Source organism: Manihot esculenta, chromosome 17 (genome assembly GCF_001659605.2).
Source record: "Manihot esculenta cultivar AM560-2 chromosome 17, M.esculenta_v8, whole genome shotgun sequence".
Lineage (NCBI taxonomy): Eukaryota > Viridiplantae > Streptophyta > Magnoliopsida > Malpighiales > Euphorbiaceae > Manihot > Manihot esculenta.
Genome location: NC_035177.2, coordinates 14,952,510 through 14,964,045, shown reverse-complemented (window position 1 = coordinate 14,964,045; position 11,536 = coordinate 14,952,510). Strand labels below are relative to the sequence as shown.

The 11,536-nt window shown below is 41.3% G+C and overlaps 1 protein-coding gene across 1 annotated transcript; it reads left to right on the top strand.

The window, feature by feature from the left end:
• Positions 1 to 5,481: 5,481 nt before the first annotated feature.
• LOC122722225 lies at positions 5,482 to 7,927 on the top strand. Its single transcript, XM_043952409.1, has 3 exons — positions 5,482 to 5,686; positions 5,949 to 6,868; positions 7,304 to 7,927. Exons 1-3 carry the CDS (start codon positions 5,482 to 5,484, stop codon positions 7,925 to 7,927), a joined length of 1,749 nt encoding a protein of 582 aa, XP_043808344.1.
• Positions 7,928 to 11,536: the final 3,609 nt, after the last annotated feature.

Genomic DNA, 11,536 nt, shown 5'->3' with positions numbered 1-11,536 from the left:
GCATATCATCCACATATAAACAAATAATCACAGATTCACCATTTATATATTTTGTATATACACACTTATCAACTTCAACGGAGGTAAAACCATCATTCAACAAAACTTGATTAAATTTCTCATGCCACTGTTTGGGGGGCTTGTTTTAAACCATATAATGATCTAAGAATTTTGCAGACTTTATTTTCTTGACTAAAAACAATACAACCATCAGGTTGTACCATATGAATTTCTTCTTCCAAGTCTCCATTTAAAAAAGCTATTTTAACATTCATTTGATGAATAACAAGTTTATGTATAGAGGCTAACGCAATTAATACTCTAATAGAAGAAATTCTAGCTTCAGGAGCAAAGTGTCAAAATAATCTATATTTTGTTTTTGAGAAAAACGTTTTGCTACTAACCTTGCTTTATACTTTTCAATTGACCCATTTGGGTTATATTTTATTTTGAAAATCCATTTACAACCAATAGGTTTAGCTCTTAGAGGCAAGTCTACTAAAGTCCAAGTACCATTTTGAGTAATAGAATCAATTTCAGCTTTAATTATTTCTTTCCAAAAAGCAGGTTTAGAAGATTTAATAGTTTCAGAAAAACTTAAAGGTTCATTTTCAACAAGATAAGTGTAAAAATCATTTCCAAAAAAGTCTCTTTTCTTTGTCTTTTACTTCTTCTTAAATCTTCATTATTATTTTCAAAATGATTTTCATAAATATCTTCATTAGGTGCATGAGAAATTTTCTCAACTTTTAAAGGAAAAATATGTTCAAAAAACTCAGTATTTTTTGTCTCAATTATAGTATTACAATCAAGCACATCACTTTTCAAAACAAGAAATCTATATGCAGCACTATGTTCAGCATAACCTATAAACATGCAATCAGAAGTTTTTGAACCTATTTTTCATTTCTTAGGATCAGAAAAAATTACTTTAGCAAGACACCCCAACACTTTTAAATATTTTAAGTTAGGTGTATAACCTTTCCAAGTATCATATTTTGTAGGTGACAAGCAGATAGTAAAGCTTCCCCCAAAGATTATTAAGTGAGGAAGAATTTATTAATAAAGCATTCATAATTTCTTTTAATGTTCCATTTTTTCTTTCTGCTACTTCATTAGATTCAGGTAAATAGGGTGGAGTAAATTCATGAATTATTTATTCTTTTTCACAAAAGTCATTAAATAAGATATATTCTCCACCTCTATCTGATCTAATTTTTTTTTATTTATTTAATTGATTTTCTACTCCAGCTTTATACAATTGAAATATATCAAATGCTTCATCTTTGTTTCTAAGCAAATATACTTTAGTATATCTAGAATAGTTATCAATAAAAGTTACATAATATTTTTTACCACGTCTAGTCATAATTTGTTTTAAATCCCCTAAGTATGTATTAAACTAAGTAATTCAAATTCTCTACGTGTAGTTAAACATGATTTTTTGATTGACTTAGATTCTACACAAATCTCATATTTATTTAAATATGTATTACCAGTGTCAGATATTATACCAAAATATTGCATTTTATTTTAATATAAGAAGCACTAACATATCCTAATCTAGCATGCTATAAATTAAAATAATCAAGCAAGAAAGTACAAGAAGATACATTTCCATTTGTTATTGTAGAAATATTGAGAACAAAGAGTCCCTGATTACAATAACCTTTTCCAATAAAATATCATTTTTAGTTAGTATAATTTTATCTGACCCAAAAGACACATTAATCCCAGCCTTTCCCAATAGGAAAACAGAAATCAAATTAGCTCTCATATTAGGTACATGAAGTATCTCATTAAGTGCCAAGGTCTTGCCAGATGTGAGTTTGAGACGAACTTTTCCTTTACCAAGGACACTTGCAGTCCTAAAATCACCCAAATACACATGTTCTTCTACTTCCTCCACTATAGAGTATGAGGTAAACGCATTTCTGTTTGTACAGATATACCTAGTAGCACCAGAATCTACTACTCATTCTTGCACATTAGCTACAAGAAAAGTTTGAGAAATGACCGCAACAATAATGTCATCTCCTTCAACTAAATTCACTTTTGGTTTAGGAGGATTGTCATTTATCACTCTTTTCCTGCACTGGGGTGCATTATGACCCAGCTTACCACATATAAGACAATATCTTTTCCTTTTAAAGATGGAATTATTAAACTTAGGTTTGTAATCAGGTTTCTTATTTTCGTACCTGTTATTTGATTTGTGCACTTTTTTTTTGTACAAGATTTGCTCTTGTAGCCAGCATCCTTAGCAGTATATTTCAAATTCATTGAATCCCATATTTCCTTGGGTTCTTTGTAGGAATAGTAGTTATCAAAGAGATTGTTAGAAAAGGTGCTGATAATTGTATGCCTACATACCTTATTAAAATAGGTTTAGATTTCATGCAACTTTGGATCAACAGCAGGTACAGGTCTTGATTCTCAATCTTCAAGATGTTAGGAAAATGTTTAGCGTATGGAATAGCAGGCAGAAAAGACCCACCATTTGCAGAAACAGAGACAATAATAATGTCATTGGAAGCGGGTAGTGCAGAAGCTAACAACATTTGGTTCCATTTGTGTACTGATAAATCCTTAAGATTGTTGGAAATATAGGATAAAATAATGAAACCTGAGTCGTGTTGAACACTGTCCTTAAGGATTTATTTTGTGATCCCCTAGGATTAAACAGGTTCTTCTGGGATTTAATTTCCAGGATCAGAACAACAAGAATTTATCTCTGATTTATAACCCAGCAGATAGCATAGAGGAAAGAAAGAATAAAGTAGGAAAATGGGAGTCGCTATCTCTGTAAAGATGAAGGATGTTTCTTGTGGAAAAACTAACCGCTATATATGGTTATAAAAATCTTAAAATAAAATCATAACGGTCATATTTAATATTATATTTAAATCTCATAAATAAAATATTCAATGATCATAAAATCTTTAATTACCATAAAATCTTCAACGATCATAAAATTTCTAATTACCATGAAATTTTCAACGATCATAAAATTTTTAATAACCATAAAATCTTTTTGAAATCTAAACTAATTTTAAATAGAAATAGCTTAAATTTTTAAAAATTAAAATTGAACCAAACCGATTCGAAAAGAAAATAAAATCAAGGGAAAATTCCAAATTTATTTAGTTCTATCAGTTATTTTATTTTGAATCTAATATTGCATAGTCCTAGGGGTTACTTGATAATTATGGATTGCCTATTACTTTTTGGTTATTATCTTAAATCGCTAGAATTGTGAAATGATGATCTTGTGCATTCAAAAGTGCATCTTGGATACATCTTCTTTTGATTTTACATTTCTTTGCTATAAGTATGGGTTTATCTAGTTAGTGGTTTTAGCATATTTCTCCATCTAATGGCTAAAGGTTTACCCCTTCTTCCAGTTGTTAAGTTATTCCTTATCAGGGGAAATAAAAACGTTGTTAGGAGTTTTAGACATTAGGTTTAGTGACATTAAAATTGTTTTTCCTTTATGGTTTGAATGAGAGTCCTCATTGAATTATCTTTAAAAATAATAAAAATAAATGAATAAAATAAAAATTTCAAGAATACAATTTTGCAGTTTGAAAGAGAATCCTCTTTGAACCAATTTTTTTTTCTAAAATTAAAAATCTTTTATGGTTTGAAGAAGAATTCTAATTTAAGTGTCTTTAAAAAGTAATAAGAATAAAAATAAATGAATAAAATAAAAATTTCAAGAATATAATTTTCTAGTTCGAAAGAGAACCACCCTCGACAACAAAATGGACTTTTAAAGGCGATTTTTTTTCTCCTCTAGCAGCGGTTTAAATCGCCTCTGCAATGCATAGAGGCAGTTTATTGAACCGCCCCAAAACCGCTCCCGTTACCACCGTCTCTATAAATTTGAGGCGGTTTTCATATACGCCTGGGTAGAAATTAATTTGGCTGCGATTCAATAAGGACAATCAAAACCGTCTCTACATTATTTTTGCAGCAGAGAAAAGTGCCTGTATAATTCATTTGATTGTCCATTTAAAATACATTTAGGGCAAAATTAAAATCATAATAAAGACGGTTAAAACCGCCGCTATATGAATTTTGCCGCCATTACTGAATTAGAGTTGTTTTGACGCTGAATCTTATTTTAACCTACTAAAAAATAAATTGAAATAGGTGAAATTTTATGGCATAATTTAATTATAACATATTTAAAGGCAAGAAAATAAACTGGAGGATTTAAATAACATGTTCTAATATTAAATTTCAACTATAAGAATGAACAATTACAATCATATTCTTTAGTATTCAAGTAAAAAAAATTAAATCCTAACAAACAATTGAGTCTATTATTAAATAAATCAATAGCATGTCCAAAAATATAATTCAAGTCCTACTTTAACAAGTAAATACAATATCCAATGCAATTGCTAAAACAATGACTATGACTTGATTGGGGTGATAATCTGAGATCCCGAAAATAAGGTTTACAAAGCGTTCTGTAAGCTTAGTATGAGAGGAGGGTATTCCTATCCTTTTATTCCTTTCCTCTGCTAGTCAGTGACGTGTAACGACCTTGCTTCCATTGGGCCACCTGTCTCTGCCATACTGATACGGACGTACGAGAGTATCATATCTCTGTCCCATGTGTAACGGCCATTTAATTCTCCTCTGGCACGCATGCAGGGGGACCCACCAGGCGGATGGGCTGACCACATTCCTTCTTCTGGGCTGGGCTGGAAGAGGAGATTAAGGGTGAGCCTAGAGGGGTCTGATTATTGGGCCAAAAAGGCTGGGCCGACCTGATTGAGAAATCTAAGTGGAGCCTAGTCCTGCGGCTGAGTGGGTTGGACCTGGCTCATGCGGGAGACTTAGAGGCTTTCAGATCGTGGGCTGTCATCATGGGCCTAGCCTTAGACCAGGGTAGTGAAATCCAGCGGTCATCAATTGCCCCTTTACCTTCTCATCAGTTATTGTCCGAATGATGAGGGGGTAAATATCGAGAATCATTATGACCGCGCCGCCTAAATATAGTCTGCCCCAAAACATCTTTTCATCTCACTATTGTTTCAAAATATCAAATTCTCTTTGTCTTCTCTGAACTTCTGCTTTCCTCTGCTTTCTGTTCGTCTTGCTCGATTCGTTCACCTGCGCTAATCGCTTTCTAGGTACGCTCCTCCTTTTATCATGGAAGGCCCAAAACTCCCTGAGGTTTTTAATTTTGAGTCTTGCGTTACCCCATCTACCCTAACCAACTTCTTTTCTCGGAGGTATTTGGACACTCCTCTTTACCACATTAGGGCTCCTTACCGGAACGAGAGGATTGTTCTTCCCGATCCTCCTCCTTCTGGCCTGATAGATCCCCAAAAAGATCTCAGCCTAGTTTTCTTTGTCAAACAATGAGACTACGGTCTAACCTTCCCCTTTACCCCGTTCTTCATCGAGGTCTTTCAGTACTTCGGGATAACCCCCCGGATGCTATCCCCTAACTCCATTACGTTCATGTGTTCCTTCGAGTCAGTCTGTCGGAGCTGGGGGTTCACACCCACAGCGATTCTGTTTGTGACCTTTTTCCGCCTCGTCCGGGCCATTCAATGTTTCTACTATTTCGCCTCCCGTGGTGGATTGTCCATTTTCACGGGCTATAAGGACTTCATAAAGGGCTGGGTAGAGGGTTTTGTAGTGGTGGAGTTGAAGAAGGATTCTGGTCTGTCGTGGGGGTTAGACCTCGATTGGGAAGATGTCTCTCTAGGTTGCAACGACCTGCCCCAGTTGAGCCTTACCGAGCAGGTCGGGTTTGTTCGACTGACTTCTGTCGAAAAGAAGTATGATGTCGAGAAGTGCATGTTTGCATCCAATCTCCGGGATATTCAGGACGCGGGTATTCTATTTCATTTGCCTGTCTTGCCTTACTTTTGTGATTTTTGTTGAGGGTTGCTCTAACTTGCCCTGATTTTGGATTTTTGCAGCTTCTGAAGTGAAGATGGACCAAATCAAGCCTCCTAAGAATTTTACATTTTCCTGGGAGAGCATGAACGCGGCTCTGGATGACCTCCTGGCTAGGCGATTCGTGGGAGAGGCTACTCAAAGGGTGGTCGAAGTCATCTCCTCCAAGTCGGCTAGCCGGCCCCCTGTCCCAACTCCTTCTCGAGCTCCCAAGCCGAGCTCCCGAAGTAGCAAGTCTTCTCGGCCATCTAGCCGTAGCAGATCGAGCTCGGCTCCTCAGTCCTCCCAAGCCCCCCGGTCTCGACGGAATTCTAATGAAGGGATGGAAGAGGCTCTAGGGGTCATCTCTAGGCCGGTTGAAGGCACCGAGCTGGTGAGGACGGATCCTGTCCTTCCTTCTGAGGAGGTTCCTGAGGTGAGGCTGGAGACCTCCGCCGCTGAGGAGAGGGCTTCGGAAAAAGGAATGGAGGTTATCCCGGCGGGCAAAGGTTCCCAGGAGGCCCCTCTTGGGGTTATCCCTACTTCCGAGGGAATGGGGCCCGGACCCATTGATGGTGGGGATGTCGCAGTGAAGGTCGGGGGCAAGCGTCCTGCTCCAGCCGAAGTGCCTGCCCCGGTTTCCGTCCCTAAGAAGTCTCGGGCTTTTAGAAGACCGGCTCCAGCCCTCCCTCCTCTCGAGAAGAAGAAAGAGGCTCCCGTGGTGCCCCTGTTGTCTGCTCCTGACAACGACATTTTGAACGCGGAGGATATTACTCATCAAACTCCAGCGAGCGTTGTAGCGGAGATCTTGAGGGAGCAGATGTTCAGTGGGATCACGGAGGCTTCGGACCCTCGTCTGCTTACTCTAACTGGCCTTTTGGCTGGTTTTACTCGAGAGCAAGCAGCATTTCAGTCTCGACCTCGAGGGGAGCTCGGAGATAGAATCAGGGAGATGCTCCTGATGGTAAGTTGTCCCTTTTATTTTCGTTTTGGCTTTCTTTGTTTCTTTGTTTTAACGGTTTTTTCTTTGTGCTAGGTGATGGGCCTTTTTATGGAGGTGGATGCTCGTGACCACTCTCTCCGGGAGTCTGTAGATCGCCGGATTGAGGAGGCACGCCTGGAGGAGAACTTATCAGCAACCAGCGACGCCCAGGGCAATCTCGCGGCCGCTCGGGAACACTCCAGGTCCCTCCAGATAGAGCTACATACTGCGCTGGAGGCCCTCAAAAGAGCTGATGGGAGGGCAGTTGAGGCAGAAGATCAGTGTGACAAGGCTTTAAAGCAGCTGTCCTCCTTGGAGGAGATCCGGCGAGAAAGGGTTAAGGTCCTGAGCCAGAAAGACGAGGCCCGGCACTAGCACGAGCTACTGAAGGCAGATTTTGATGCCGTGCTGGCGCAGAGAGAAGAAGCCCTAGCTCAGGTCGTAGTCCTAGAGCAAGAGCTGAGCAAGCAAGCTGACAGCATTAAGGGCTTGACCTTGGCGGCAGAGGAGTCCAAACTTCAAAATCAACAACTCTGCCAACAAGTCAATGCTTTGGAGAAGAGGTGCTCAGCCTTGCTCGAAGATGCCAAGCTGGCTGAGGATAGAGTCCAGCTGGAGTGCGAGGAGCGCTTAAGGGAGTACAAGGAGTCGGCTGAGCTCAAAAAAGAGATTGAACAGGCCTGTAAGGCTCATCTTCAGAGCTATAAGGACTCTTCGGAGCTGAAAGCCAAGATAGCTGAGGCCTGCAAGGAGCGACTTGCGGAATTTAAAGCCTCTAGCGAGATGAAGACGGCCATATGGAATAAGGGCTTCAGCATGTTCGTCTCTGGATACAATCGAGGCCTGAGGACTGCCATATATGCCCCCTCCACCTCGTTGGCTGAACTCCGAGCTGCTGAGGAGGACTATGATGGCGAGGAGGTGCTATACAGGGAGGATGACAGACCCTTGCCTAAAGGAGCTTCTCGCACTACAGCTGGGCCTTCTGAGGCAAACACCGAGCTGGGGAAGGGAGATGAAGGTGCTAGGCCTCAGGGGTAGGAGGAACCAGGGCCCCAAGGGGGGGAAATTTTACCCTTTGTAAATAGTAGTATAGGAAATAGTGATGTAGACAATGTAGATACACCTAGGCATGTAAGTCCTCTAAGGACGGTTTTTCCTTCAGTAGAGTAGGTGCTTAGAATAGGTTTGTAATATACTTTTCTTTTAGTGAAATTTTACTTTTATCCTCTGCTTCATGCTTATACTTGAGCTATTTTTATCTTTGTTTATTTTTTCTGCTTCACCAAGCTACTTAGTTTGTTAAAAACCTAACTGGTTCAATTTATTAAAGACTTAAGAATAAAGCCCTTAAGCTATGCCCAATAATTTCTGAGGAATCGAGCATACTGTCCTTTATTCCTTACACTTAAGATAATCAGGGCTAGAAAACTAGCAAGAGACTTGACTTTTGATTTATGAACTTTTCCAATTTTACAAGGGCGTTCTTATCTGTAGGCCTTTTTTGAACTGGATCTGCCTTAGGGATAAAAATCTTTAAGCTACGTGTTTAATTAATCTTCATGAGTTCAATTTTTAACAATTGACTGGACGTCCTCATTTTTTTCTTCTATTACTTCATTAATATGGGCTTGGGTGTATAACCTTCATATAACTAAAGTAAAAAGGATTATGTACCTTTTAAAGTGATGCCGTGAGATCTTGGGAGGCTTATAGCTCGCTGAGTTCGGCCTTTCCGGGCTTATGTTTGCGTGTCTCAGATCGGCACTTTTGTCTTCACGTTACTTTTGTCTTTTCAGCTCGGTTTTTTAGTACTGGGAGATCTTGGGGATCCCAGTCACCTACCTGCCTGCGGACAGTTGTCTCAGTCGGTTTTATGATGCCATGAGATCTTGGGAATCCTGGTCATATGGTGCCGGGAGATCTTGGGGATCCCGGTCTTGTGGGTCCGGGAGATCTTGGGGATCCAGGTCTTGTAGTATCGGGAGATCTTGGGGATCCCGGTCTTGTGGTTCCGGGAGATCTTGGGGATCCCGATCTTGTATCTTCCCAAGGTCTTGTCATCTCAGTTCGGCTTTGTAGCACCGGGTGATCTTGGGGATCCCGGTCTTGTGGTTCCGGGAGATCTTGGGGATCCCGGTCTTATATCTTCCCGAGGTCTTGTCATCTCAGTTCGGCTTTGTGGCACCGGGAGATCTTGGGGATCCCGGTCACCTACCTCCCTGAGGCTTTGGGCCTTGGTGCCTGTTTTAGTTTTCTCGTTTTTTCTTTCATGAAAGCAACGTAAGTTATGGCAAATAAAAATTTTGGACGATGACAATGTCTATTTTATTACCATGCTTTAAAGTACAATCGATCTTTTTACATTTGATAACATCTCAGGGGAAGTACCTTTTCAAATGCTGAATATTCCAAGCATGAGGCTCAAGGTTTCCTTGCATGTCCTCAATTCGATATACCCCCGGTTTGAGCACTTTTGCTACTCTGAAGGGACCCTCCCAGGTCGGTGCCAACTTTCCTACTGCCGCTCTCTTTCCAGTAGCTTCCAGGTTTCTCAGGGCCAGATCTCCTACTTTCAGGCTTCTTTCTCTAACCCTTTGATTGTAATAACGGGCCGCCCTTTGCTGATAAGCGGCAGTTCGGACTTGAGCTTCCTCCCTAACTTCTTCCAGAGCATCCAGGTTACTTCTTAACTTATCGTCGTTGGTGCTCTCGCTATTGAATTGGACTCGATGGGTAGGGACTTGTAGCTCGATTGGAACCACAGCTTCAGTGCCAAACACGAGTGCAAAAGGCGTTTCTTTAGTGGACGTCCTGGGGGTAGTTCGGAGTGCCCACAGGATGCTATTGAGCTCTTCTGCCCAATTCGCCTTTGCCCCATCCAGCCGCTTCTTCAATCCCTGGAGGATGGCTCTGTTAGTAACCTCTGTTTGATCGTTGGTCTAAGGATGGGCCACCGAGGAGAATTTGTGCCAGATGCCCATATTCGCTGTGAATGTTCTGAAGGCGCTGCAGTCAAATTGTCTGCCATTGTCTGAGATGAGTACCCTCGGTATTCTAAACCTGGAGATGATGTTGCCCCATACGAAGTCTATCATCTTACGAGCTGTGATTGTGGGGATCGCCTCTGCTTCTGGCCATTTCGAGAAGTACTCCACAGCCACCACTATAAATTTCTTCTGCCCTATGGTCTTGGGAAAGGGTTTAAGGATGTCTATTCCCTACTGTGAGAACGGCCACGGGCTGGATATGCTGGACTGAGGAGTGGCCGGAACATTGATGGCATTGGCAAACCTCTGGCATACATCGCATCTCCGGACAAATTCTTTTGCCTCTTTTTTAACAGTGGGCCAGTATTATCCCTGCCTGAATATCTTGTTTGCTAGCGTTCCTGCTCCTTCGTGAGCTCCACACATTCCCCTGTGTATTTCTTCCATCACCTTTATTGCCTCCTCCGGGCTCACACATTGGAGCCACGGGCTGAATTTCCCCCTTCTGTATAAAGTCCCCTTACTGCTTGGTAATTAGCGGCACGAGCTGCTATCTTCTTTGCTTCATCCTTGTCTTCAGGGAGCTTTCCCTTCTCCAGGTATTCCAGGTATAGGGTCATCCAGCTATGGCTTTGCTCCACCTGCAATACAGTGGCCGTTTTGTTAAAGGCAGGTGTGCTAATGTGTTGGATGTATACCTCGTCAGGGAGTTGTTCTAGCTCCTCTTTAGACAATCAGCTGAGCAGGTCTGCCTTTTCATTCTCTTCCCGAGGTATTCTCTGATACCTAACTGCAATTCCCCGACTCTTGAATTCGGCTTCTATGGCCTTTGCCTTCGCTAGGTAGTTCTGCATGGTAGGGTCTCTGGCTTGATATGCCCCTGTTATCTGATTGATCACTAGCTGGGAGTCACTATTCACCTCGAGGTCGGTTGCCCCTACCTCCATTGCTACCAGCATTCCATTTATTAAGGCTTCATACTCCGCCACATTATTAGAAGCCTTGAATTCTAGGCGTAGGGCGTAGCAAACCTTAAATTCTTCAGGTCCCTTCAACATTATTAGAAGCCTTGAATTCTAGGCGTAGCGCCTGATGCCCCGTCTACATACAATTTCCAGCTGAATTCTTGAGAGGACTGTCCTTCTCTTTCATTTTCAAACTTTTCCAAGGATGACTCACCTCGTTCCATCCGTTCTTCATTGAACGAGCACTCTGCTATGAAGTCAGCAAGGGCTTGAGATTTTATGGTGGTCCGAAGTCAGTATTCTAAACAGTAGGGACTAATCTCGATGGACCAGGCAAGCATCCGACCTGATGTTTCTGGCCTATGGAGGATCTTCTTCAGCGGTTGGTCTGTCATCACTACCCCCTGGTGGCTTTCCAAATACACTCTAAATTTCCTGACTGCCAACAACAGAGCATAGGCTATCTTCTCGATGTTCAAATATCTGATCTCGGCATCTTTAAGCACCTTGCTGACGTAAAACACCGGTTTCTGTTCTCCCTCTTCTACTCTTGCCAACACTGCACTGACTGCTTGCTCAGAGGCTGCCAAGTAAATCAGGAGCTCTTCTTCTTCCAATGGACTGCTAAGTACATGAGGCGAGCTGAGATAGCTTTTGAGCTCTTTGAAAGCTTCTCGGCAATCCTCAGTCCATTC